The sequence below is a fragment of the Macadamia integrifolia genome, chromosome 9 (assembly GCF_013358625.1).
Source record: "Macadamia integrifolia cultivar HAES 741 chromosome 9, SCU_Mint_v3, whole genome shotgun sequence".
Lineage (NCBI taxonomy): Eukaryota > Viridiplantae > Streptophyta > Magnoliopsida > Proteales > Proteaceae > Macadamia > Macadamia integrifolia.
The window spans coordinates 33,440,300-33,461,843 of record NC_056565.1 but is presented as its reverse complement, the minus strand read 5'-3'; the positions used below and the strand labels follow the sequence as shown (position 1 = coordinate 33,461,843).

The 21,544-nt window shown below is 37.6% G+C and overlaps 3 protein-coding genes across 4 annotated transcripts in view; 1 reads left to right on the top strand and 2 right to left on the bottom strand.

The window, feature by feature from the left end:
* The window catches only part of LOC122088563 (putative ABC transporter C family member 15), a 7,505-nt gene extending 893 nt beyond the window's left edge, over positions 1 to 6,612 (bottom strand). The window contains 13 exon segments of the mRNA XM_042657867.1: positions 31 to 270; positions 391 to 441; positions 515 to 1,054; positions 1,278 to 1,572; positions 1,760 to 1,924; positions 2,042 to 2,641; positions 3,340 to 3,426; positions 3,538 to 4,037; positions 4,040 to 4,066; positions 4,069 to 4,965; positions 5,049 to 5,603; positions 5,606 to 5,955; positions 6,155 to 6,612. Of these exon segments, the coding sequence (XP_042513801.1) occupies positions 31 to 270; positions 391 to 441; positions 515 to 1,054; positions 1,278 to 1,572; positions 1,760 to 1,924; positions 2,042 to 2,641; positions 3,340 to 3,426; positions 3,538 to 4,037; positions 4,040 to 4,066; positions 4,069 to 4,965; positions 5,049 to 5,603; positions 5,606 to 5,882 (4,234 nt within the window). The 5' untranslated portion in view covers positions 5,883 to 5,955; positions 6,155 to 6,612.
* Positions 6,613 to 17,343: 10,731 nt separating this feature from the next.
* LOC122088680 (mitotic spindle checkpoint protein MAD2) lies at positions 17,344 to 19,095 on the top strand. The gene is made up of 7 exons (XM_042657997.1): positions 17,344 to 17,589; positions 17,708 to 17,723; positions 17,831 to 17,961; positions 18,113 to 18,233; positions 18,369 to 18,472; positions 18,594 to 18,715; positions 18,841 to 19,095. Exons 1-7 carry the CDS (start codon positions 17,517 to 17,519, stop codon positions 18,892 to 18,894), a joined length of 621 nt encoding a protein of 206 aa, XP_042513931.1. The 5' UTR covers positions 17,344 to 17,516; the 3' UTR covers positions 18,895 to 19,095.
* An 884-nt stretch (positions 19,096 to 19,979) lies between these two features.
* LOC122087946 (trihelix transcription factor GT-1-like) overlaps positions 19,980 to 21,544 on the bottom strand; it is a 14,782-nt gene continuing 13,217 nt past the window's right edge. Inside the window, exons 3-5 of one of the 2 annotated variants that reach the window (XM_042657079.1) lie at positions 21,298 to 21,429; positions 20,540 to 20,770; positions 19,980 to 20,446 (exon numbers count right to left, since the gene is read on the bottom strand). In XM_042657079.1, the coding sequence (XP_042513013.1) occupies positions 20,232 to 20,446; positions 20,540 to 20,770; positions 21,298 to 21,429 (578 nt within the window). In that variant the 3' untranslated portion in view covers positions 19,980 to 20,231. The remainder of the gene's footprint in view (positions 20,447 to 20,539; positions 20,771 to 21,297; positions 21,430 to 21,544) is intronic. The other variant, XM_042657081.1, reaches the window with a different exon arrangement.

The following is a 21,544-nucleotide window of genomic DNA, read 5'->3' as shown; positions in this document are numbered from 1 at the left end:
AAAAAAAAAATGAGTGGGGTTAGAGCATACCTTCATCAAGCACAAGAACAAGGTCATTGTCAATGACAGTTGGAATTCGGTGGGCCACGGTGATGACAGTGCAATTGCTTGTTTCTTCTCTTATTGTCTTCTGAATCACATTATCTGTCGTGGTATCCACTGATGCTGTAGCTTCATCCAGCACTAGAATCCTTCTCTTCTTCAGCAAAACCCTGGCCAGGCAAAACAGCTGCCTTTGTCCTAGACTCCAGTTTCCTCCATCTTCTTCAACTGATCCATTTCCATGTTTCAGATGAAACAGCATAAAACATAGCTTTGTAGACAGTATCATGTTAATGTACTCTGTAGAAGCTATAATAGTGACATATTCTTTTTAGACACAATCTATACCTGTTGCATCAAGAAGCATTTGGTTTTGCATCACTGTCTGGAAAGTGACACCTACGTAGAGCCTGACATCTCAAAAAATTTCAGTCAGTGACAATATGAATCTGACCAGTACCTTGATTGAAACAAGGTTGAGAGTTTATTACCTCCCATATTTCTGTATCTGAATGCTGTTCTAGGGGATCCAAATTAGCTCTAATAGTTCCTTGAAACAGTGTTGGGTCTTGTGGAATTATGCTCAATTTAGACCTCAAATCCTGCAAACCAATATCACAAATATCTATTTCATCAATCAGAATCCTTCCTTCTGAAGGCTCCACCACCCTGAAAAGAGCTTGAATAAGAGTAGACTTGCCGCTGCCTGTTCTGCCCACCACTCCAATCTTAGCCTGACCTGGGAAAGTGCAATTAATTCCTTTAAGAACCATGGGGAGCATGGGGCTATAACGGACATGGAGGTTTTCAAGCTTGACAGTTCCGAAGATTGGCCATTCAGGTCCTGGTCTACATTCCTCAATTATCAGTGGAGCTTCGCTTGGAATGTTAGAGTACTGGAGAATTCTCTCGACTGAGATCATCTTGTTTTCAACATTACATAGATTCCAAATCACCCAAGCTTGTAAAACGTTTAGGTTCAAACCATACATAGCTGCAAGTCCCGCCAAGCCTGGAATTGCATTCCACAAGTACAGTTAATTATCTAAGTACAGATTATATAAATTACCATAATTTCTAGTTTTGGACAGAGGAAACCTAATAGACAGCCCATCTGGCAGACCACGGGGACTATCTATGAGAAAAAACAGTATTTATGCACATAGTCCATATGGTCTACTTTCTCTTGCTAGCCGAAAGTTGAAAGGAGGACAGATTGAGAGAAAGTAGCTTACTGGGATCAATGGCTGCCCTTGGCAGGATTACTAAAATTAGTAGAAGGAGGAAAAATACAAGATTGAATAGAAAGTTGATTCGAACACAGAGCCATTCCATTGTTGCAGAATTGTGGAAAGCAACGCGGGAGTAATCATCAATCGAGCTGAGATTCTTGGAAAGAAAGCGGTCTTGCTGCTTGAAGCAGCGAATTGTTTCTGCCCCAGCAATTGACTCTGAGAAATGATGAAGGATTGGAGCTTTCCTGCTTGCAACCATCCTGGCTAGTTCCCTGGCAGTGGTGATGTAGTAGGCCTGCAGGTAATTAGAATATTTGGAGCTTATTTTCTCTTTAGAGATTTCTAAACAGAACAAACTTTTAAAATATCCTAGCCCATCTAGTAGAATGACATTTTCAGTTACTGATTGCCATTTTCCTTTCAATTTGTTTAAATTTATGCAATTAGATTAGTAGTTCAGGAGATATGGTTGATTATCTTACCTGATACCATATGGAGATGGCAAGGATTCCAAGGAACAGAATGAAGACCTGCCAGGCAACCTGAGACATAAGGATGATGATACTCAGCAGCTGAATAAGAGCAAATGCTAATCCTGCTAGTCTGTAAGGAATGTCTGTATCGACGGTGCTTTGATCTGTGGATGACTGTAACAAATTCATTAAGAAAAAAAAATTATTTCAGGAAAATGGATAACTACACTGACTGTTCAGCACCACATGATAAAACTAGAAAAAAAAAATTATTGAACTAGATGAACTGACCCTGTTGAGGATTCGACTTGTAGGGGTGGAGTCAAAGAAGGAAATCGGTGCTCGGAAGATAGAGTTAACCATGCCAAGAAATAGCCTCTGAGCAGTTTCAATGGCAATAGTTGCTAGAAAAACTGCCCTACCCAAGATGAACAAGGAACTTCCACCAGACATCAAAATGAACACCCCTATCAACTTATTTCTACTCACTCTCCCCTCCTCAGTTGCCCAAGCAATCCAGTAATTGCTTCCCATTTGTAATGCCTGGAATAAAACTTGGCAAAGAATTATGACCGGAACAAGGGCTCCTTTATATGCACATGTCACAAATTTTCCATAAACTTTCCATTTGACGCGACCAGACTCAGTTTCTACATCAGAAACTTTCTTTAAAAGTTTACCATTGCCAATGGAACCTTCTGTTTTTTCCTCTATGACTTCCATTTGACTCCTCTGATCTGATCCATTGGTTAAAATGCTTTGTGCTTGGGGTGGGGCAACTTGGCTTACTGATCTGCTATGAGCAGCCATTTGTTTCACAAGCTCACCATCAGGTTCTGCAATCAGGTCTTCGTATTTCCCTGACTGTACAATCTCTCCATCTTTCATCACCTACAGAAATATAAAACAACAGAAAGGATGAACTCCTATAAGAAAACAAATATTTCAGTTTAATGGTGTTCTCAAAAGATGCAATTCTAGCTATGTGGTGGTAACTGGTAAGATCATAGGTGCTGGCTAGATAAGTATCCTTATCAAGGTGGTTCCAACTCCAACAAGCAGGGGAGCTTGAATTCTAAACAATAACCAAGACCATCCACAAAACTATAATGAAGGTCCATTGCATCAGATAAGGTTATGGCCTTTAAAACACTAATGGGTTTCCTTGAATTTTTCTACTTTAGTCTCAAGTTAACATAAAGTGGAGACCTGAAGAGCAGCAACCCAAATACTAATCTCATCTAGGTATATTTGGTTCCCAAAGGATCAATGGCACTAGTGTTGTTGGGATGCCAACCATGTGTCACGGCCTCCAGATTACCCCCCAAATACCACATCAGCCATCCATTCAGGGTGTCAGGTGCTTCTGTTGAGGTGTGGACCGGACCCATGACGCATAGCTCACTTCACAAACACAAACAACAACAACAACAACAACCGTAACCTTATCCCAACTAAATGGGGTCGGCTAAATATGTAGTATATTTAAGTCAAATCGACTTAAGTGCAATTATAGATAACAAATTATCATAAATCTAGATGTGCTTCACAAAGAAGAAAGAGACGTAATAGCAGTGCTAGTAACTTACAAAAACAAGATCTGATGCATGCAAGAATTCCAATTGATGGGTTACATAAATGACAGTCTTCCGAGACAGAATTCGCATTAGACATTCCTGCACAAGGCCTACAGACTTTTAGAAAGCTTTTCATACTGAGATACTTTAACCACCAAGTAATAAAGTACCAAAGATTATTATAAGCTGAAATGGTATTATCTTCTTTACCTTGAAGAGATGTGCTCCTGTATGAGCATCAACTGCACTGAAAGGATCATCTAGTAGATAAATGTCAGAATCACTGTAGAGGGCTCTTGCTAGTTGAATCCTTTGCTTCTGCCCACCACTCAGATTCATTCCCCTTTCTCCCACTGTACTCAGATCTCCATCACTCCACATTTGGAGATCTATATTTAACGCACATGCTTCTAGAACATTTCTATAGAAACTGTTGTCCATTTCCTTACCAAACAACACGTTATCTCTAATTGTTCCCGTCTGAATCCAAGCACTTTGTGGGACATAAGCCTTTGATCCATACACCTTGATCCCCGCCCCTGTAATCCTTGGAATCTCTCCGAGTATACTAGACAATAGGCTCGATTTCCCTGAACCTACAGACCCACACACAGCAACCTTATCACCTTTCATGATTTTCATACTCTTAGAAATTTTGATTGTTGGCTTCTTCGAAATTATGTTACTTGTTTCCCAACTGTTATCTCCGTCTCAATCTCGATTGCAACATCGGACTCTATAGAGTACTACTGTATTTCAGCACCATTTGATCTTCTTCTCTGATGAAATTTTGGACCCGATCAATTGAGACCTTTGTTTGAGCTATCATGGAGATTAGCTCGGGGAGATTGTAAATGGGTTCTTGTAGAATCCGGAAAGTGGCAAGAGCTGAGAGGACAGCACCGGATGTTAATGGAGCTTCCACCAGAATGCAAACACCAAAGGTAATGACTGAGACTAAAGTTGGTGAAGCCCAGAAGAGGAAGGCAACAATGGAGCATATATACAGATATAGCTTCAACCAACTTCTCTCACTTTCCCTTAGTTGCATGAGCTTTCTCAAGTAGGTGGTTTCCCATGAATGCATCTTCAATACCTTCATGCTTTTCAAAATCTCGGAGGTAAACTTGATTCTTGCATCCTTTGCTTCCATGATGTTAGAATGCAGCCTTTCTTGCCAATTGGCTAATGGGGTGTTGCTTATCATCACCAAAACTGTGGTGAGAAGTGCCGCGAGGGAGGGAACCCAACCAAGGTTCCTATAGAGTATGACAAGAGCTAGAAGGACCTGGATAGGCAGCAACCAGATCCCATGGATGTACCAGAAGAAGTCCCCAATCCTCTCACCATCCACATTGATAAGGTTTACAATTTTACCATTTTTTGGGCCTACATACTTGACTAAAAGGGATTTCCTGTAAATTAGTACTGTAACAGCTGCTCGGACTTGAATACCGATCTGGTTAGCGCCAAAGTACCATTGTCTCTGTGACAGAGATTCAACCATCTTTGCAAAGAAGAAAATTACTGCAAGACACAGTCCGTACCTATGGCTGGAATTGTCGCTTTTTTGCAATAAGAAATTAACAAAGTTCGTGATGAGGAAGGGACCCATATAGGAAGCAATTGTGTTGACACCTGAAGAAACACTGTAATCAGTCCCTAAAAGCTAAAAGAATTGGAACTGCAATGGAAGCAAGAAACCAATCAAGTGATCATACCTGCAAAAAGAGAATTTATAAGCAGAGGTCTCCAGAAAGCATAGGCTATAGCTGTGTGCAAAGAGGAAGTTTCATTTTTCTGTTTCCTGAGCCATTCTTGTAACAAGGAGTAGGATTTCTCTGCTGTTTCGGATTCAGGAACTGCTGGAATGTGGAGTAGTTCTAGTTTCTGACTCCGACCTTTTCTGAACAGTGGGTTTAACCAACTGAAAGTGAGTCTGCCGTAAATCCCTGCATTGCTGAAAGTATCAAAATCTGGAGGTACCTCATTATCCTCTTTCTGAAGAAGTGGGTCTTTAATCCCTGGGATTCTTCTGTTATAACTGAAACAGAAAGCATTGACACAGAGAAGTAATGAAAGTGGGAAGGAAACAAGCTCTGCAACATTAGGCTCACGGAGGAAATCAGACGGTATCCCAGATTTCAGATGGGTTAGGAAGAATATGAAGACATGGAAAGCACTGAGAATACAGGAAAAGATCCACCAGAAGATTAGGACTGAAGGCCACCTCTTCTCTACTGAAATACTCCTATTGTTTGAGTAGAATGCATATATGTTGCCAAAACCCAGGCTGTTGCCGAGAAAACCATCTGGGTGGGGACTGTTTTCAGCTTCCAAACCTCATAAAAACAAAAACCCAGATGGGAAGTAGAGATTAAAACGTTGGACAGAAGTACAATTGCAGTAAAAACTCTTCTCTTCTCCATTCGTCCATGTTTTAACAGATCACCCTCTGCATATCGATGCCTCTGTATAAAAAGTTCTACTAGAATCCATGAAAATAACAGTGAGAAACCAGCTACACTCACTATCACATTTACAGACATCTCCATGATAACCCAGTATTGAAAACTAGATAAACTTGAAGTCTCCCAATCAAGATTCAAAATTACCAATGCCCAATACCTGTATAGAGTGAGCAATGAGGTGTTAGTAAAAATGTGAAAAAGAAAAAGCTCAGGAAAAAAATAAAACAGAGTGACCAACCACAGCAATGGAGGATCAAAACATAAAAATTCTTTTTTTCTTTTCTATTTAATTTGATGAAATCAAACAAGACAAGTAATGAAGAGTAGTTTATTGATAAAACAGAGAGAAGAAAAACCATGGAAGAGCAACTTTGTTTAATGAGCTTTGTCATTGTACTTCTTACTCACAGCTCGGTGGGGGAGTGGGGACTGAGGAGATAAGCAAACCAGCGACGAGCTAACAAAGTCCAGCAATCAAATTTCAATGGAGTGAACAGTAAAGCACGTGGCTCAGAAGTTCAGTAACGTGATGATGAGGATGTATTTCTGCTTTCCACAACTTTTTTGTCTATCTCTCTCTCACAGTTGGTGCACTTAAATAAGGCAAAAAGCAGAGAGGAACCTTTGTCCTCGTCAGTTCTATCCATATCTCCTCTCCTTATCAATAAGATTCTTCCTACCCTCTTCCCCAATGACACCAATCCTCATGATTCATGGTGGTTTTGAGTCCCTGAAACCAAGAATCTCGATAGTTTATACCAAATATGAAATTATGAAAAGGGTATGAAAAAATTCCCTCTTCCCCTTAATCAATCCCAACAAAAAAAAAGGAAAGAATAATAAGAAATCAACCCAGAAAGAGTTTCCTCTGTTTTGGATTCCTATTAAAATTTCTTTCTTTTTTATTCGATCCTTTCTATTATTTCCCCCTTCACATTGGAATCAAAGCAGCTAATTCTATAGTGATGAGGATGTCCTCATTCATGACTTATAATTAGAGAAAGGATGTTCTCATAATCTCATTCATGTATTCAGATACAGAGACAAAAAAAACTCATTTTTCTCTTTAATGGCAACAATGAAAGCTAAAGGAGAAAACAATATTTCAACTTCTCCTATTATCTATGAACTCAAGATGAACACATGTGAGACCAAAAAGAGAAAAGCAGAGCATTGCGTTTTGCAGGTTTTGGAATAAAAAAGACAGAGTGGGTGGGTAGTGGGTAGTGAATATGTAATAGAGTGCAACAGCTTTACCCAAAAAATAAAAATAAAAATAGAATGAAAAAGTAATAAGCATGAGAAATTAGTGTGAGAATGTTAGTATTTCTTTTTCTGCAACTTTGGAATCCAGTCTTTGATCATTGACAGTGGAGAATCCACTCATCTTATAGATTCTTGGGTTCAATCTAGAGGAAAATATGGCTCCCAAGGATGGGTTCATTGATTTAAAAAAAAATATATATATATATATATATACATTTTCTAGTTCTGTGAATCTATCTCCATTAAAAAACTCACATTTTCTGTATTGGTTTTATAGAAAAGGGAAATACTGCAAACCCAATTTTCTTTTGTGTTAATAGTAAAGATATAATAATCAGGTTGACATTGTCAATGAGAGAATGAGGATATACTATATTCATGAATGCACTCATCGTGTCGACACTTCATGTGTTCTGAAGGAGAGTCCAGAGACAGAGAGAGAGAGAGAGAGTGTGTGTGTCCCATAAACGTTAAAGCCACTAACTCAAAAAGAGAGAATCTTCACCCAAGAGAGAGAAAGAGAGTCCCATAAACATTAAAGCCACTAACTCAAAAAAAGAGAGAATCCTCAAAAGAAAAAAAAAATCCCTTTAGCCACCAATAGGTCTCCTGAGCATGATTTCAAGTATTGATATCGAATTGGCCATATTGTATTCACATTGGCTAAAATTGTTACTGATACATAATTGATCTAGATCATTACCTGTATCATTTTAGGGGTAAAATCATAAAAAAAATATGCTTTTTGTGAAAAATTAAGAGCAAAATTGGTCTATATGCATCGATCTGATCCAATATGGATTGGTACCGAAAATTAAAACCATGTTCCAGAGTCCAGAGATAGAATAGAGTTTTAAGAACCCAGAATTGGGACCTATGTCGGTCCAACCAATTTTGATCCAGATCGGTGAGGAATCAACTCAAATGTATCTTAACCCTATTACAAACACTAGCTTAGCCTAATGGTCTTGAAGAGCCGGCGACAAGGGAAGAAGGTTCTGGGATCGAATCCTGTCATATACATGTATGAGTGTGTGGATGTGTTTAAGAGTAGGTGGCCATTGGCTCTAATTAGGGGTGTAAGTTTAGCCTTGATGATTTGAATCCGCCCTAAGCCTGAACCCTATGTAACCCGACTATGGGTGCCAACCCAGCCCAACCCGACCCAAGATTGGGCCGGGCCTGGGTTGAGGCATAGAAAACCTAGCCCGACCCTAACCCGCCCTGAATCTAACCTTGATTATTATTGTGCGTTGTAGAATGCAGCTGTCTCTCCCAGCCAAGGGAGTTTCTTGTCATTGTCATTGAGTTTCTTGTGTAATAAGAATATGCTAGAGAACAATATAGCCAAAAGATAGCGCAAAGCCAAAGGAAAAACCCATCTCTATAGCCATAAAATAAGAAATGAGAAGAGGTGGGGGCTTATTTCAGTACGGAAATTAAGCATTCTTATAGATCAAGATGAAATTCTAACAACAGTGAATGATTGGATTATGTCTTAATCTGATGGAGGGGATTAAAAAAAAGGGTCACATGAAAAAATAGGGGCATATGGAATCTCCATGAAAAAATGATAAAATCACATTCAGTATAGTTTAATGGAGGAATTCATTTTAGGGGTTTAATTAAAAAACCGGGTTTGAATTCATTTTAGGAATTGAAATCAGAATTGAATCATACTTATCGGATTCTACTAAGAAGACTAGTTAGGGTCAACCCGACCCAACCTGGAGCCCGGTAGGGTTGGGCTGAGCATGAACCCGATCGAGTTGGGTTAGGGTTGGGTTGAGTTTTGGTACCTAGGTTTGGGTTAGAGTTTTAAGAAACTCGGCCCAACCCGGCCCTGTTTCATCTCTAACCCTAATAGGATAGTAGATTAAAAAAAAAATTATTAATAATAATAAATAAATAAATAAAAATCTTAACCCTATTTTCTGGAAGGTTTTTGTTCTCGTTTCTGGAACTCAACCCTTCATGGTTTGATTTTAACCAAAATAAATACTCTTCAGGGAATTCTCTAGACTCCATCCCACTTTCTCGGGGAAAACCTAGAAGGTGTGAGCTAATTGAATCATTTGAAATAGTCATGGTCAGCCACTTGTTTATCAAAAAAAAAAAAAAAAAAAGATAAGTGCCACTTGTTACATGATACTTTATGATAATGGTTAGAATCACGAGTTATGAACTGACCAGACACCACTTAAACCTCCCCCAACCAGTAGGGAAAAAAGGTCATGGCATCCACAATGTGCCATTTGTCTCATACGTTGGGTTAAATGGATCATCATTGAGAAAGTTTATCAGCAAAAGATCTTCCCAATCCTAACTGCATATGTATTTAATATTTAATTTCCTTTCTTATCAAACTTGGTCTAGTGTCCAACATGGCTTAGGATCAACTTAGTGGGTTTTTTTTAGGGTGGAACTTATTCTCACCAAAGTGGTGGAGAGAAAAGTTATAATTTTGTTTTGATTGTTTTTTATTTTATTTTCAAAAGTTGAAGGATCGAGTTTCCATGCATCCACAGTGAATAGAAATCCATTTACTGTGGAGCATCCAGGTCATGTTGGGTGTCCTCCGTCGAATTCATGTGATGAATCCATCGTGCAGCTTAGGAAAATTGTGTTCAAAGTTAAAAAGAAAGAATAAAAATGATTTTCAAATAAGTAGAAAATGACGTATCATAATGAGTTGGTATTGTCTTATGTGACAGGATTTACCCTCCTAAGTAAAAATGTGTTATTGTCAAAAGATGAGATACAATTTCTTTTTCACCTTTTTTGGTTACAAGAAGATTGTCCCTTCTCTTCTTTATAGATGATCTCATATTTATAAGTTCATATCTGTGAGTGAAGAGAGAAACTCATAGCTCATAAGTAAGGCTCAACTCCTTCCATGTAGGACCCATTTTAAAATTGGGTACCACTATAAGGAGAGAGAAGTTTTTGGTTTGACATTCTCTCTTATGAGTAGCTTGTCCATAGGAATTGCAAACCCCTTCCTTTTAACTCAAACTAGGATACCCAGTAACCACTCTATAAGTTCCTCCTATCAAGGAAGTTATTCCATGAATATACATCTTATTGCCACTTGTACCATGATTGCCTCAACCACCAAAAGGCAGTTATCTTCTAGATTATCACCCCCAAAGTGGGATAATATGAGATCCCAAAGTGGGATAATATGAGATGATGTGGCACAGTGCACATCGAATAGTTGGGAGTACTCGGGTACGTGCACTAGAGGCATTGGTGCACTTCAGAGGATCTGGTTCTTATGAGCAAGGATCACACCTAATGACAAAATTTACTAACATACCACAGGATTTTATTTTATTATATTATGAAATAGACATTTTTATTGTAAAAATTTTGGGAAAAAGGTTCTCTCTCTCCTTATATGAAATGACATTTCCATTATTTATATGCGTAACTATTTTATCACTCCTCATTGATGCGCTTTCTATGCCACCATGCCCTAAAAAACTGTGAACTTTTCAATATTGTGTAAGGATTTCCAGGCCATGGACTAGGTTAGAGAGGGAAAAAACACCCTAGTCTAAGGTTAGGTACAAACTAGGCTAGGATTAAGACATTGGGCCCAACCCAGAACTTACCCTAGCTCATAATCATATAGTTACTAGGTATGCTATATACATGTACATAATGAATATAATTTATGGGAAAGGGTTCTCATGCCTACTCGTATCAACGTTATCTATTTATTTAAGGAGATAGAAAAAATAATAAAAAAATAAAAATGTGAGGAGACACAATGTACACGTTAGGCTCAGAGAACCTTTTCTCCCATAATGTATATAATATATGGTCTAAACATGGGGATTACTTACTTTAATTCTTAGACTTTTGTCCCTAGAACTGAGAGAGGGAAGAAAAAAACACAAGAAAAAATAATATAAGGGTTATCTCTGTTTTTTTTTTTTTTTTGGGGGTAGAATATAAGGGTTATCTCAAAAGTCAGAATCTTAGGATACAACGTGCATTTTTATTTTGTTACATGTGTTATTGTAATAGAATTTTTTTTTTAGCACTGAATCAAACATAAAAATAAGAAATACCATTTTTTTTTTTTTTGTAAAAGGTATCTGTAAGAAGAAGGTTTTAAGAAGAGATACTTTTTCTTTTTTAAGGGTTGAGGAAAGAAGTTAAGAAAAGGACTCTTCAGCCGGGGAGAATATCTTAATCCTCTTTTTCTATATCTTTCACTTTTTCATATGAAATGACCTCGATGTCACTTTATATATGAAATCATTTCATTGTATTTCATTGATGCACTGTGTTGCTTGCTCACACCGCCTACAGAACCCTCTCTCCCTAAATGTTAATACACTTGGGCCATGTAGTTGAGATTTACTTAGTAAATTTAAAACATGATCACTCCAAGTAGGTGTGCTGAAAACAAAATCGAATTGCTCAAATCGAATGAACAATCCCAAACTGAATCCAATTGATTCTCTATAAAGCCGACTTCAGTTTGGGGTATTATTAAACCGGTTGAAAATCCAACAGCCATGGACTGATTGAAAGCTAGACCAAAACTAATAAAAAACCAAAACAAACCCCCTGGGAAAACATGGTTTTTTAACACTACTATTTATAGGAGAATGTTATTGAAGCCCACCTGAAGAGATCACTACTATTTCGAATAACCAATTTGATTTTATGCCATATAGATCAATTATAAAAGCTATTTACTTAATTAGGAGGCTCATGAAAAGATTTAGAGTTTGCAAGAAAGATCTCTGTATGGTCTTTATTGATTTAGAAAAATTCTAGGATAGAGTCTCTAGAGAATTAATCTGGCATGCACTAGATAAGAAAAAGATGATGAGTAAGTATGTAGAAAATAATTAAAGAGATGTATGAGGGTGTAGTAATTAGTGTGAAAACTATGAGAAGTAAAGGTAATGAAAACACAATCACTATGGGGTTATATCAAGGATCAACTTAGAGCCTTCATTTATCATGGATGATTTAATAAAAAAACATTCAATATGAAGTTTTGCGGTATATGATTTTTACTGATGAATGTGACAAAAGTAAGAATTATGACCTTGCTTGAATAGGCCTTCTGTCTAAAGCTAATTGGCCATTGGACTTGCTTCGCTAACTCGAAAACTCCGTTCACTTCGTTCTCTCCTACTCGAGCTTGCTGCTTCTTGCTCGGATCAACTAAAAGATTTATAAGTAGGGTTTGAGGGGCAAAGCAACCTATAAAGAAAGAAGATGAAGTATATGGTTTGTAACTTTAGTTACACTAAGACAGATAACAAAATGTTGAAAATTACGTAGAGATAGATACTGCAAAGTAATTATTTTAGGTATTTGAACTCAACTATAAATAAAGAATGGGCGGTTATTTTCTAATTGATTTAGCTCAGGCTTTTACAAAACCAACCTATGCAATATAACGTTTTTCTTCACCCGCGGTAAAAAGAACGTAGATCCACGAGATCTGACCCTCTAATTTTATTGATAAAGGGTATTTTGAACATTCGACAATAGGGGATGGAAGTTAGGGCATTCACTATTTTAGGATTCCAATCAGAACTTCAAATCACGTGTGGAAAGAAGAGAGACATTTGCCATATAAGAATTAACCAATATTCATGATGCATATAAACTTAAGGCTTTGTTTGGTTGTAAGGGGAATGCAAAATTTTTATGTAAAGTGAAATTTCTTTCCCAGGGAACTACTTCTAGGTGTTTGTTTGCCAGGGAACATATATTTATATGGGGACTAAAGTTTACTTGTAACTTAATACTGCAACTTTTACTTCCCGACCAAAAACGCCCGTAAAATCAAAACCCCGGGATTCTCGACTTCGCGGGCACTACTTTCTCTCAATTGAAATATCAAAACCTTTGCAGACGCTGGAGAACCTCGAAAGCTATGATCTCTCTCACTCAATGAAGCTTGGAAGCTTTGAGAATCTCGGAAGCTCTAATCTCTTTGAACGAGCTAGTTCTCTCTCTATGAGAAGCTTGGAAGCTTTGAGCCAGTGCTGGTTCTCTACCCCAGAAGCTCGGAAGCTTTGATTTGATCGAAAGTTTAGAAAATCTGCTCTTATCAGGTACTAGATCGTTGGCATTTTGATGATTTGAATTTAAATAGAATGAACGGAGTAAGATGAGTGAAAAAATGCTAGATCTTTTTCTTTTTTATGTTTTTCTCAATTTCTATATATTTTTTTTTTTTTAAGGTTTTTCTCTGTATTTTTTCTTTCTTCACCTCTTGCTTTCCTACACAGGCTAGGGAGATTAGTATCCGATTCTGGAATCTAGATAGGACTATAATAAAGGAATTCAATAACTTGAGCAAATCAATTCTAACCGAGCAAAAACTTTAGATTGAACGTCTAGTGAGACCCGACCAATCATGCAGACCACTATGAATTGAATAGAATAGCATGACATTCAATTTCATTGAAGCTTCAGGAGTTTGAGTAAAATCCAGATAACACACATGCATGCCACACCCAGAAAGATCAATTTTGTAATAACTTGACTTTTTAAATTGTTGAAGAAGGAACCTAGTATATATCTGCAGGATTTGAATATGAGACTAGAAGAACCGAAGAACTAAAAGAAGAGAGCATAACCTGAAGCAATGAATCTGTCATATGCATATATACATATCCACTAACAGGGTTTCTCCCTATTTTGTCTCCCTCCCCCATGGAGGTTGCCTCTTTCGGCTCCTCCCTCCTTTGTATTCGTTTTTGTTTTCCTCTTAGTAATGAATTCTTTTATTCGTCCAAAAAAATTCCACAATCCACAACCTTACAAGACATTAACAGAAATGACAAGTTAACAAGCACAGAACAAAAAGCTAAGTAGTCAATGCAATTGTGACCATGGTCGAAACTATTCATATCTTTATATCCAATGTTCCAATCAACTACCTGTCTCTACAAGATCTCAACTCAATCCTTGGTTCATTGTAACTCATGATGTTACATTCTAATCAATTACATATGTCTACGAAATCACAAGTCTGAATGAGTCAACTGAAAGATCAATCCAATGATGGAAACAAAAACAGAAAAACTAGTGGTTGGTCTCTCTGATTTGTAGTTTCAAACCTCTCTCCTACCAATTTTCCCTCCCTGCAAAGAAAATAAATTGACAATGTTGAATTGTGAAGGATATAAATTCAACAAAGCCATAAGATTATAAAATAGCTACAAAATGTATATGACAAGAACAAACAAATAAACTCTGAACAAGAGCAAGCCCTCCACAATTTCCCAATAGATGTGAAGATGGCAATTGTACAATCATTAGAAAAAAATAGAATCCTTGTAGGTATAGCTCAACTGTTCAAGGAATAGCCATCACTTGAATTAGACGGGATCAAAGTATCACATTAAGCTGATACTGAACTTTCATCAAAGGTTTAGGAATTTTTCTAAACTACCGTTTTAGAGTTCTAAATTGAGTAAACACGAACAATAGTTTCCTCTTATCTGGAAACCCATCTATCTTTGTCATAACTAAATATCTTAAATCGAGCTGCAAGAATAGGGATATTTGGAGGATCTACTGTGTCTGGTCTATTCCACAGGTGCAACATAGGTTCCCGATTGAAAGAAGCCCAAAAGTTCATTCAAACTCTTAATCAACTTGGGAACTACTACATTTATTCAAGGATTCAATGTAGTTAAATAAATCCAAAAACCAGAAAACAACTCCTAATTTAACTCTTGTAATCTCCAACAAGAAATAAACTACTACCCAAAAAATAAAAAAAAAAAAAATAATGACAGACCAAGACAACCATTCCCTATAGACAAAATAGCATTTCATTATTGTCATAGACAGTTTTTAGCAAACTTTTCTAACGTCATTTAATAATATCTGATTTTTTTGCATCACCCATGCAAGCTGACTTTGAGATTCATGACTTTTACTTAACACACACTTCAGCTTTGCTTATAAGCAAGCTATGGGTGAAGCAATTCAAGTCACTTTAGCCTTGCTTTTAAGCACAACCATTTTGGCTGGCTTTCTAATTCATATACCTGAGAATTAGTTCCGAAATGTGATTCACTGAATTTCTGAAATATGGCTAGCCTGGATACTCTCTTTATTTAGATCCTGGATAGACTTCCATAAGATTCTGCACTATTTATATCCGCAACATTCATGACATGGGTTTACCAAATTTGTAACAGATTTTTCTTGTTTGTTGTGTAGGAAATGATCATAGAATATGTGCTACAGGAAGAATTCCCAATTAGAGACAAGGATAGGATTGTAGCTTCCATTATTAAATAATCATCTCTTGGTCCTCAAGACAATCAGACCAATCAATATTCATTACTATTCTTTGTATACTATGTGAACCTGTTACGGATCTGAAGTGTAGGCTAGCATTGATTTTTTGTGTTTGGTTTTGTTGGACTCAAATACAACTTTGAGGCAGTAGTATTATGTTTACAATTGCTTGTCCTCTTCATTTTATGACTACTGTTCAATATATGTCAATAAACACTACAATTTCTATTTCATTTGTGGGTTCTTGTTGAATAGTTGCAATAGGGAGGTAGTGTATGATAGACCCTGAACCAATGGTTTTACTGTTTTAACTGGTTGGAGAGTTGGTCTGTTGAAAATGATACCCTGAAGCTCTTAGTAGGATTGTCTATACAGAGCTCTAGGAACTTATGTCTTTAATTTTATGGTGATTTAAAGATTAGTGGCCTCTTTTTTGTTCAGATTGGTACCCAAAAAAATTGGCGATTGCATCATGAAGATAGTTGAAGCCTTGTTTTAAGATTTGTTTTCAGGGATAAGCACTACTGGAACCTTTTCTAGTTACTAAAAATGAACTCTAGTGAAAGGAATGTGGGTGATTTAGCTGAGTAGCTATGCTGGAAGCTATTGGAGGTGTAGTTTTGAACCATTAATTCAAAGGTTATATGGATGAAGTGGACAAAGAAGTACTTCCCCATGTAATCATTGACAAAGAAGTACTTCCCCATGTAATCATTCTCAATTTTGGTGGATAGTTCTATGGCAATCCTTTTGATTTTTTGGGGCATCAACATTGGACTTTCTTTTTCTATCCAGTATCCTTATGGTAAGTTGCAGAACCTGTTAGGTAACGGTTAGGTTATCAACGGCTCAAAAAATAGCTAGAGACCTTGTTTGGGGAGGGTTATAATGTATGCAGCCTTACCTCTGCTTTGTAGAGGTTATTTCCCAACTTAGACCTACGACCACTAGGTTGTCATTGATTGCTAAAGACTGCTCTCTAATATTTGGGCTTCAGGAATCTCCATTATTTGGTCGGCAACATAAATAAACCAGTTTCATTTCACACTTTGTAAATTTATTTATTTAATAATTTTAAAATAAATTATTAAGGAAAAAAAAAAACCTTGATAAGTGGGTTAGAGCAATGGGGATGTGTATTTGGTTACAAATTAGCAAAGTGTGTTGGATTACAAGATTTTAAAATTTTACATCAATTTTACATCCAACCAAACAACTATGGTAAATTAATTTCACTTCACTTCTGTTGCAACCAAACGACTCAAAAGGGAAAAAAAAATCACTTCACTTTCCTTCACTTCACTTCACTTCACTTCCCTTCCCTTCCCTTCCCTTCCCTTCCCATTTCCCTTGCAACCAAACGCAGCCTAAGGGTGTTAATTGAGACGGTTCTGGGTAATCGGAATGATTTTTAATCAATTTTGATCCCCTAAGGCTGATCCCAAAACCGTCTGATGAATTAAAAGTTTTCATAATTAGGATTCGGTTCCATTTAATAATGAGACGGTTTGATTCCAATTCCTTAATTCCTACCTACAAAAATAAATTACCAACCATACAAATAATTGAATAGATATTACTAAGCATACAGATAATCATACATTAACCATCATTTTCTTATAGTGATAATGACATAACGCTTATCAGTTATAACTATTACGTATTAACTAAGAGTAAAAAGGTCAAATTAGGCATTTTAAACATGTCATTGGCGGTCTGGTCCAACCGGGTTCCTCATTAGTTTTTCGGTTCTTAAAACCGTCAGAAAAGGCAGAGGTGTAATTTTTGGTATTCCTTGAGGGCAATTTAGTAAGACAAACTGAATGGTTCCAAAAAAAAGATGGAAGTGGAGTGGTGGACCCCTCCTTGTCTCCTTAGTGGAGAATTCAAAATTTTACCGTTGGAGATGGAAGAGACGAAGGAAGAAACTAGCCGTTATCCCGCTCATCTCTCTCTTCTTCTACCTATTAGGGCATCTTTCCATTTTCAGACACAGCAATCCATTTTCTTCTCCGATTGATTGTTTAAAAAAGAAGCATTTCGATTTTCTCTCTCTCTCTCTCTCTCTCTCTAGATTTTGAAGAAACCAATTTTTATCTTGGAACGAGCTTTCCCCATTACCATCTTGAACCTAACCAGGAAGATCTATCTATGGCTTCAAGAACAATCACCAAAGATATCATTACTCTCCGAGGTTCTGCAGCAATCGTCAGCGAGTTCTTCAGTAACTTTCTCATCCCCTTCCTCTCCATTTTTTTGCTTTCTTTTATTTTCAACAAGTTTTCTTGATTTTCACTGATCTCTGTAAACCCTCTGGTTCACTTTATGTCTTTTTCTAACAGGTTATGCTGCGAATAGGTAAGTGAAATCGAGAAATCTTCTTCCTTGACTCTCTTTGTATGTGAAGTTTGGATTTTTCGATTGCATTGAACAAAGAATCCAACTCCGATTGAAACTATTTGCAGTATTCTGTATAACCGCGGAGTTTATCCAGAAGAAAGTTTCGTCAAGGTAAAGAAATATGGGCTTTCAATGTTGCTCACTGAAGACGAGGGTGTCAAATCCTTCATGTCCAACCTAACCGCCCAGCTATCAGGTACACACACTCTCTTTCTGCTTGTTTTACCAACTACTGTTCTAGTTTAGAGGATCTAGTTTCTGTAGTATCTGATTCAGAAAACCTTCAATTCATTCTTTAACTTTCTTGTCTTTTTTCCTGGTTGGGATTTGGGGGCGGTGACTAAAAGAATGGCTAGAAGCAGGGAAGTTACAGAGAGTTGTACTGGTGATAATGAGCAAGGCCACATCTGAGGTACTGGAGAGATGGAATTTCAGTATAGAGACTGACAAGGAGGTGGTTGAGAAGGGGTAAGTCGATTTTCAATCCAAAATCAAAAATTTAAAGACTTCTATTATGTTTCTCTCTTCCCTTTTAATCATTGTGCCTGTGAAATTCAGAGGGATCTGATTTGTTTCTATTTGATTCGAAATTTTGAATCATAGGGTTTCTAGGGAAAAAAGCGACAAAGAGATCATGAGAGAGATTCAAGCCATCATGAGACAGATAGCCTCCTGCATTACTTACTTACCATGCCTCGATGAACCCCGTAAGAAATATTATCATCTTCTTCTTCTTCTTTCTTCTTTTGAAGATTGTTTTCACTGTGAATTCCATGGAATTTCCTGGTTGAATTTTAGTTCATCCATCTGTTTGCCTTGCATTTGCAGGTGTTTTTGATGTGTTAGCATACACAGATACAGATGTGGCAGTTCCATTTACTTGGATTGAGAGCGACGCCAAATTGATCAACAACCCACAAATGGTGAAACTGCATTCCTTTGATACCAAGGTAAGGGTGTTCTATTGCTACTGCAACTATAATGTCCTTCCCTTAGTTCTGGGGTTGTGGATTTCATTGATATCCGGAGCCTGAATGTCACAGGTGACTAACCTTGGATCATATTATTTATGCAGATACACAAGGTTGATACCCTTGTCTCATACAAGAACGATGAATGGGATGAATAGTACTCACTCTGTGTTCGTTCTTTGCTGATTCTACTTTACAGTTTGTGTCTTTGGTTGGGATGTATGAGTAAGAATTCTGTGTGAATGAATTATTCACATATCAGGATGATGATGAAGAGAGTTTCTCGAGTAGGAATTTTCTTGTTTGTGTACTTCAGAATAGCATCAAGGAAATGAAAAGTCATGTGACGTTTATGTGCAGGGAAGTAGGAATTCTCTAGTTTGCTCCAAATCATTGATTGGGATGTCGTTGTTGTCTACTTTTATGTACTTTTGTCTTTTTAAATTAAGGTTTTAGAACTTAAAATTGTGAGTATCGTTGTTAATCACAAAACTAACAAATTTTACGAAGCCAAGTTGATGGTGAAAAAAGGCTCTCTGGAGCCTGGGTTGAAACTTTTACCTCACCCTATCTCAATTCTCATATGAAAATATAGGCCCTTTTAGTGAAGCAAAATGTCACCAAAACCTGAACTAGAGGCAATTTATCCAGTCGGATGGTCTCAGAAGTGGGGTCACACAGTAGCTTTATCATCACCCAAGACTCCAAAAGCATAATTGTTTAACAACATAATCCGCAACACCATAGCAGAGACAATTGTATCCAGAATAAAACATGAATGCATAATCATAAACCAGGAAGTGAAGTTTACTCAGCAGAGGATGATATGACTCCAAAAGCATTTGTTTTAACACCATAATCCGTGATACCATAGCAGAGACAATTGAAGAACGACAGGTTTGAAGCAAGTGGAGTAACATCCAGAGTAATAGCTAGCACACAGGCAACCACTAAAACATGAATAACCATTAACCAGAAAGTGAAATTTACTCGGCAGAGGATGATACTTGAAAGAACATTATGCATGAAATAGGTCATCTGCAGAAAAGTAGATGTCACAGACACAAACATTTGCCAAGCAGCAAAGCAACATACCACCACCAATCCACGAATTGAGCCACCAATGCAAACGGTCGGAAGACTGCTGGTAAGGGAGGGGGGGTTACAGCTTAGAAGTTGAACAAATCAGACAATCAAGACAAACAATAAGCAACTCACAAATGCAACATAGAAAGGTCAATATGAATGCTCTGAAAATTTTGCCTTTTTCTCTCTTCCTTCCTAACGTAATGTTCCATCAAATTGCTATATACAATTGGAAATTCTGTTACATTTCGTTGTCACTCTTCAAAGTGAGGAAACCTCACCAGCAAGCTCAGTAAGCAAGATTACCACACAAGGTGCAAGTGTGATCAGAAGGGAGTAAAAAAATTGTATGAGGGACAGAAGCTTCTGGAAATCTCATCATTCATCAGGATACCAGTGCAACACTCCCTTAGTCCCCAAGCAATCTCACACCCTGATAGATTGCACCAGGACGGAGATCATCCAAAGTGTCAACAGTTCTGAAGCCATTAAACTCTCTTAGACCTGTCCAACCACGGCGGCTAAGGAAATCACGAAAATCATCTTCAGTGTAAAGTGTCTTCTCTTCAGTACGAACAGGTATGTGGTCAGCTTCATCATAGAGACAAACTTTTATTGTCAATCCTGAACCAACAGAAATTAAATTTAGTACCCACAGAAGCTATTCTATTTTCTTTATCAAGCAGAAATCATATCAAATTAATATTTTAAGCTTACCCTCATCAAGGTGAAGAGTGTAATTCCCCAATGGCATGTCCCTGTCAAGGCTCCGAACAACTTCATCTTCATCTTCCAACCAGAATGCCCGCCTGGTTCTTAACCCGAAAGCAGACTTGATTGCCTCTTTGATTGCATCTGCAGTACCATCAATGCCAATCCTCCTAGTGTATTCCCCCCACTTGACTGAGATTACCCTCCCACCATAGGAAGAGCTACTCTCACCACCTGCCAAAAATGCAACATTCGGAATGTCTGTGTCAAACAAATAGGAATTAATGCTAAGGTCAATAACTCCAAAATCAGTCGACAGGTTCAGGTGGTCCAGGCAAGAAATTTTTCTTTAGACACGTATAACCTAGACAATTCATGAGTGATGTCTAGAATATGTAAACAGTGTCAAAAGAAGGTGGGGGTGGGGGATCTGATAGTTGATGACTTGATTCTGTATTTCATTTTACAAAAGTCCCATAAGCACAGCTACCAGGTGATGCAAAATTAAAGAAGTCCGGGGATGGGTCAGGCATTGTTTACACAAGTCAAGAAACTTGTAAATTGTCAGTCCCGGATAATATCTCAATTTGGCCAGTAAAAGGTAATTCAGCAGTCCCCTAGGGGTACAGCCTCATGAACATGCTGTGAGACGATTATGGGTAAATCTCGGCAGGAGACACCAATAACAACCTATATTTCCTTCATAAACAAACTAAATAGCAAAACTGTTCACCCATTCTTACATTGAACTTGCAAAACCTTACCGTTTCCAGGGGTATCTCGCCAATTCCATGGGGGAACTCCACCGCCTGCAACTGCATCAGCTGCCGTAATGGCAAGAGGGTGTCCATCATGATCCAAACGTCGTTCAAGATTGAGCGTTGACCTTCCATTACCTTTATTTCAAGAAATTAAAACTCTTGGTAAAAATTTTGAGAACATACCAAACAGCCAATGAGTTGAAGACTAGGTAAAACTTCAGAAACCAAAAAGAAAAAAGGGGGGGGGGGG

What these genes read in the sequence shown, in the direction of transcription:
- LOC122088680 (XM_042657997.1), top strand. Translation starts at nt 17,517, where the DNA reads ATGGCTTCAAGAACAATCACCAAAGATATCATTACTCTCCGAGGTTCT. An exon ending in ACCATGCCTCGATGAACCCC is followed by an intron (nt 18,473 to 18,593) that starts GTAAGAAATATT and finishes TTGCATTTGCAG; the next exon opens with GTGTTTTTGATGTGTTAGCA. An exon ending in TGCATTCCTTTGATACCAAG is followed by an intron (nt 18,716 to 18,840) that starts GTAAGGGTGTTC and finishes TTATTTATGCAG; the next exon opens with ATACACAAGGTTGATACCCT.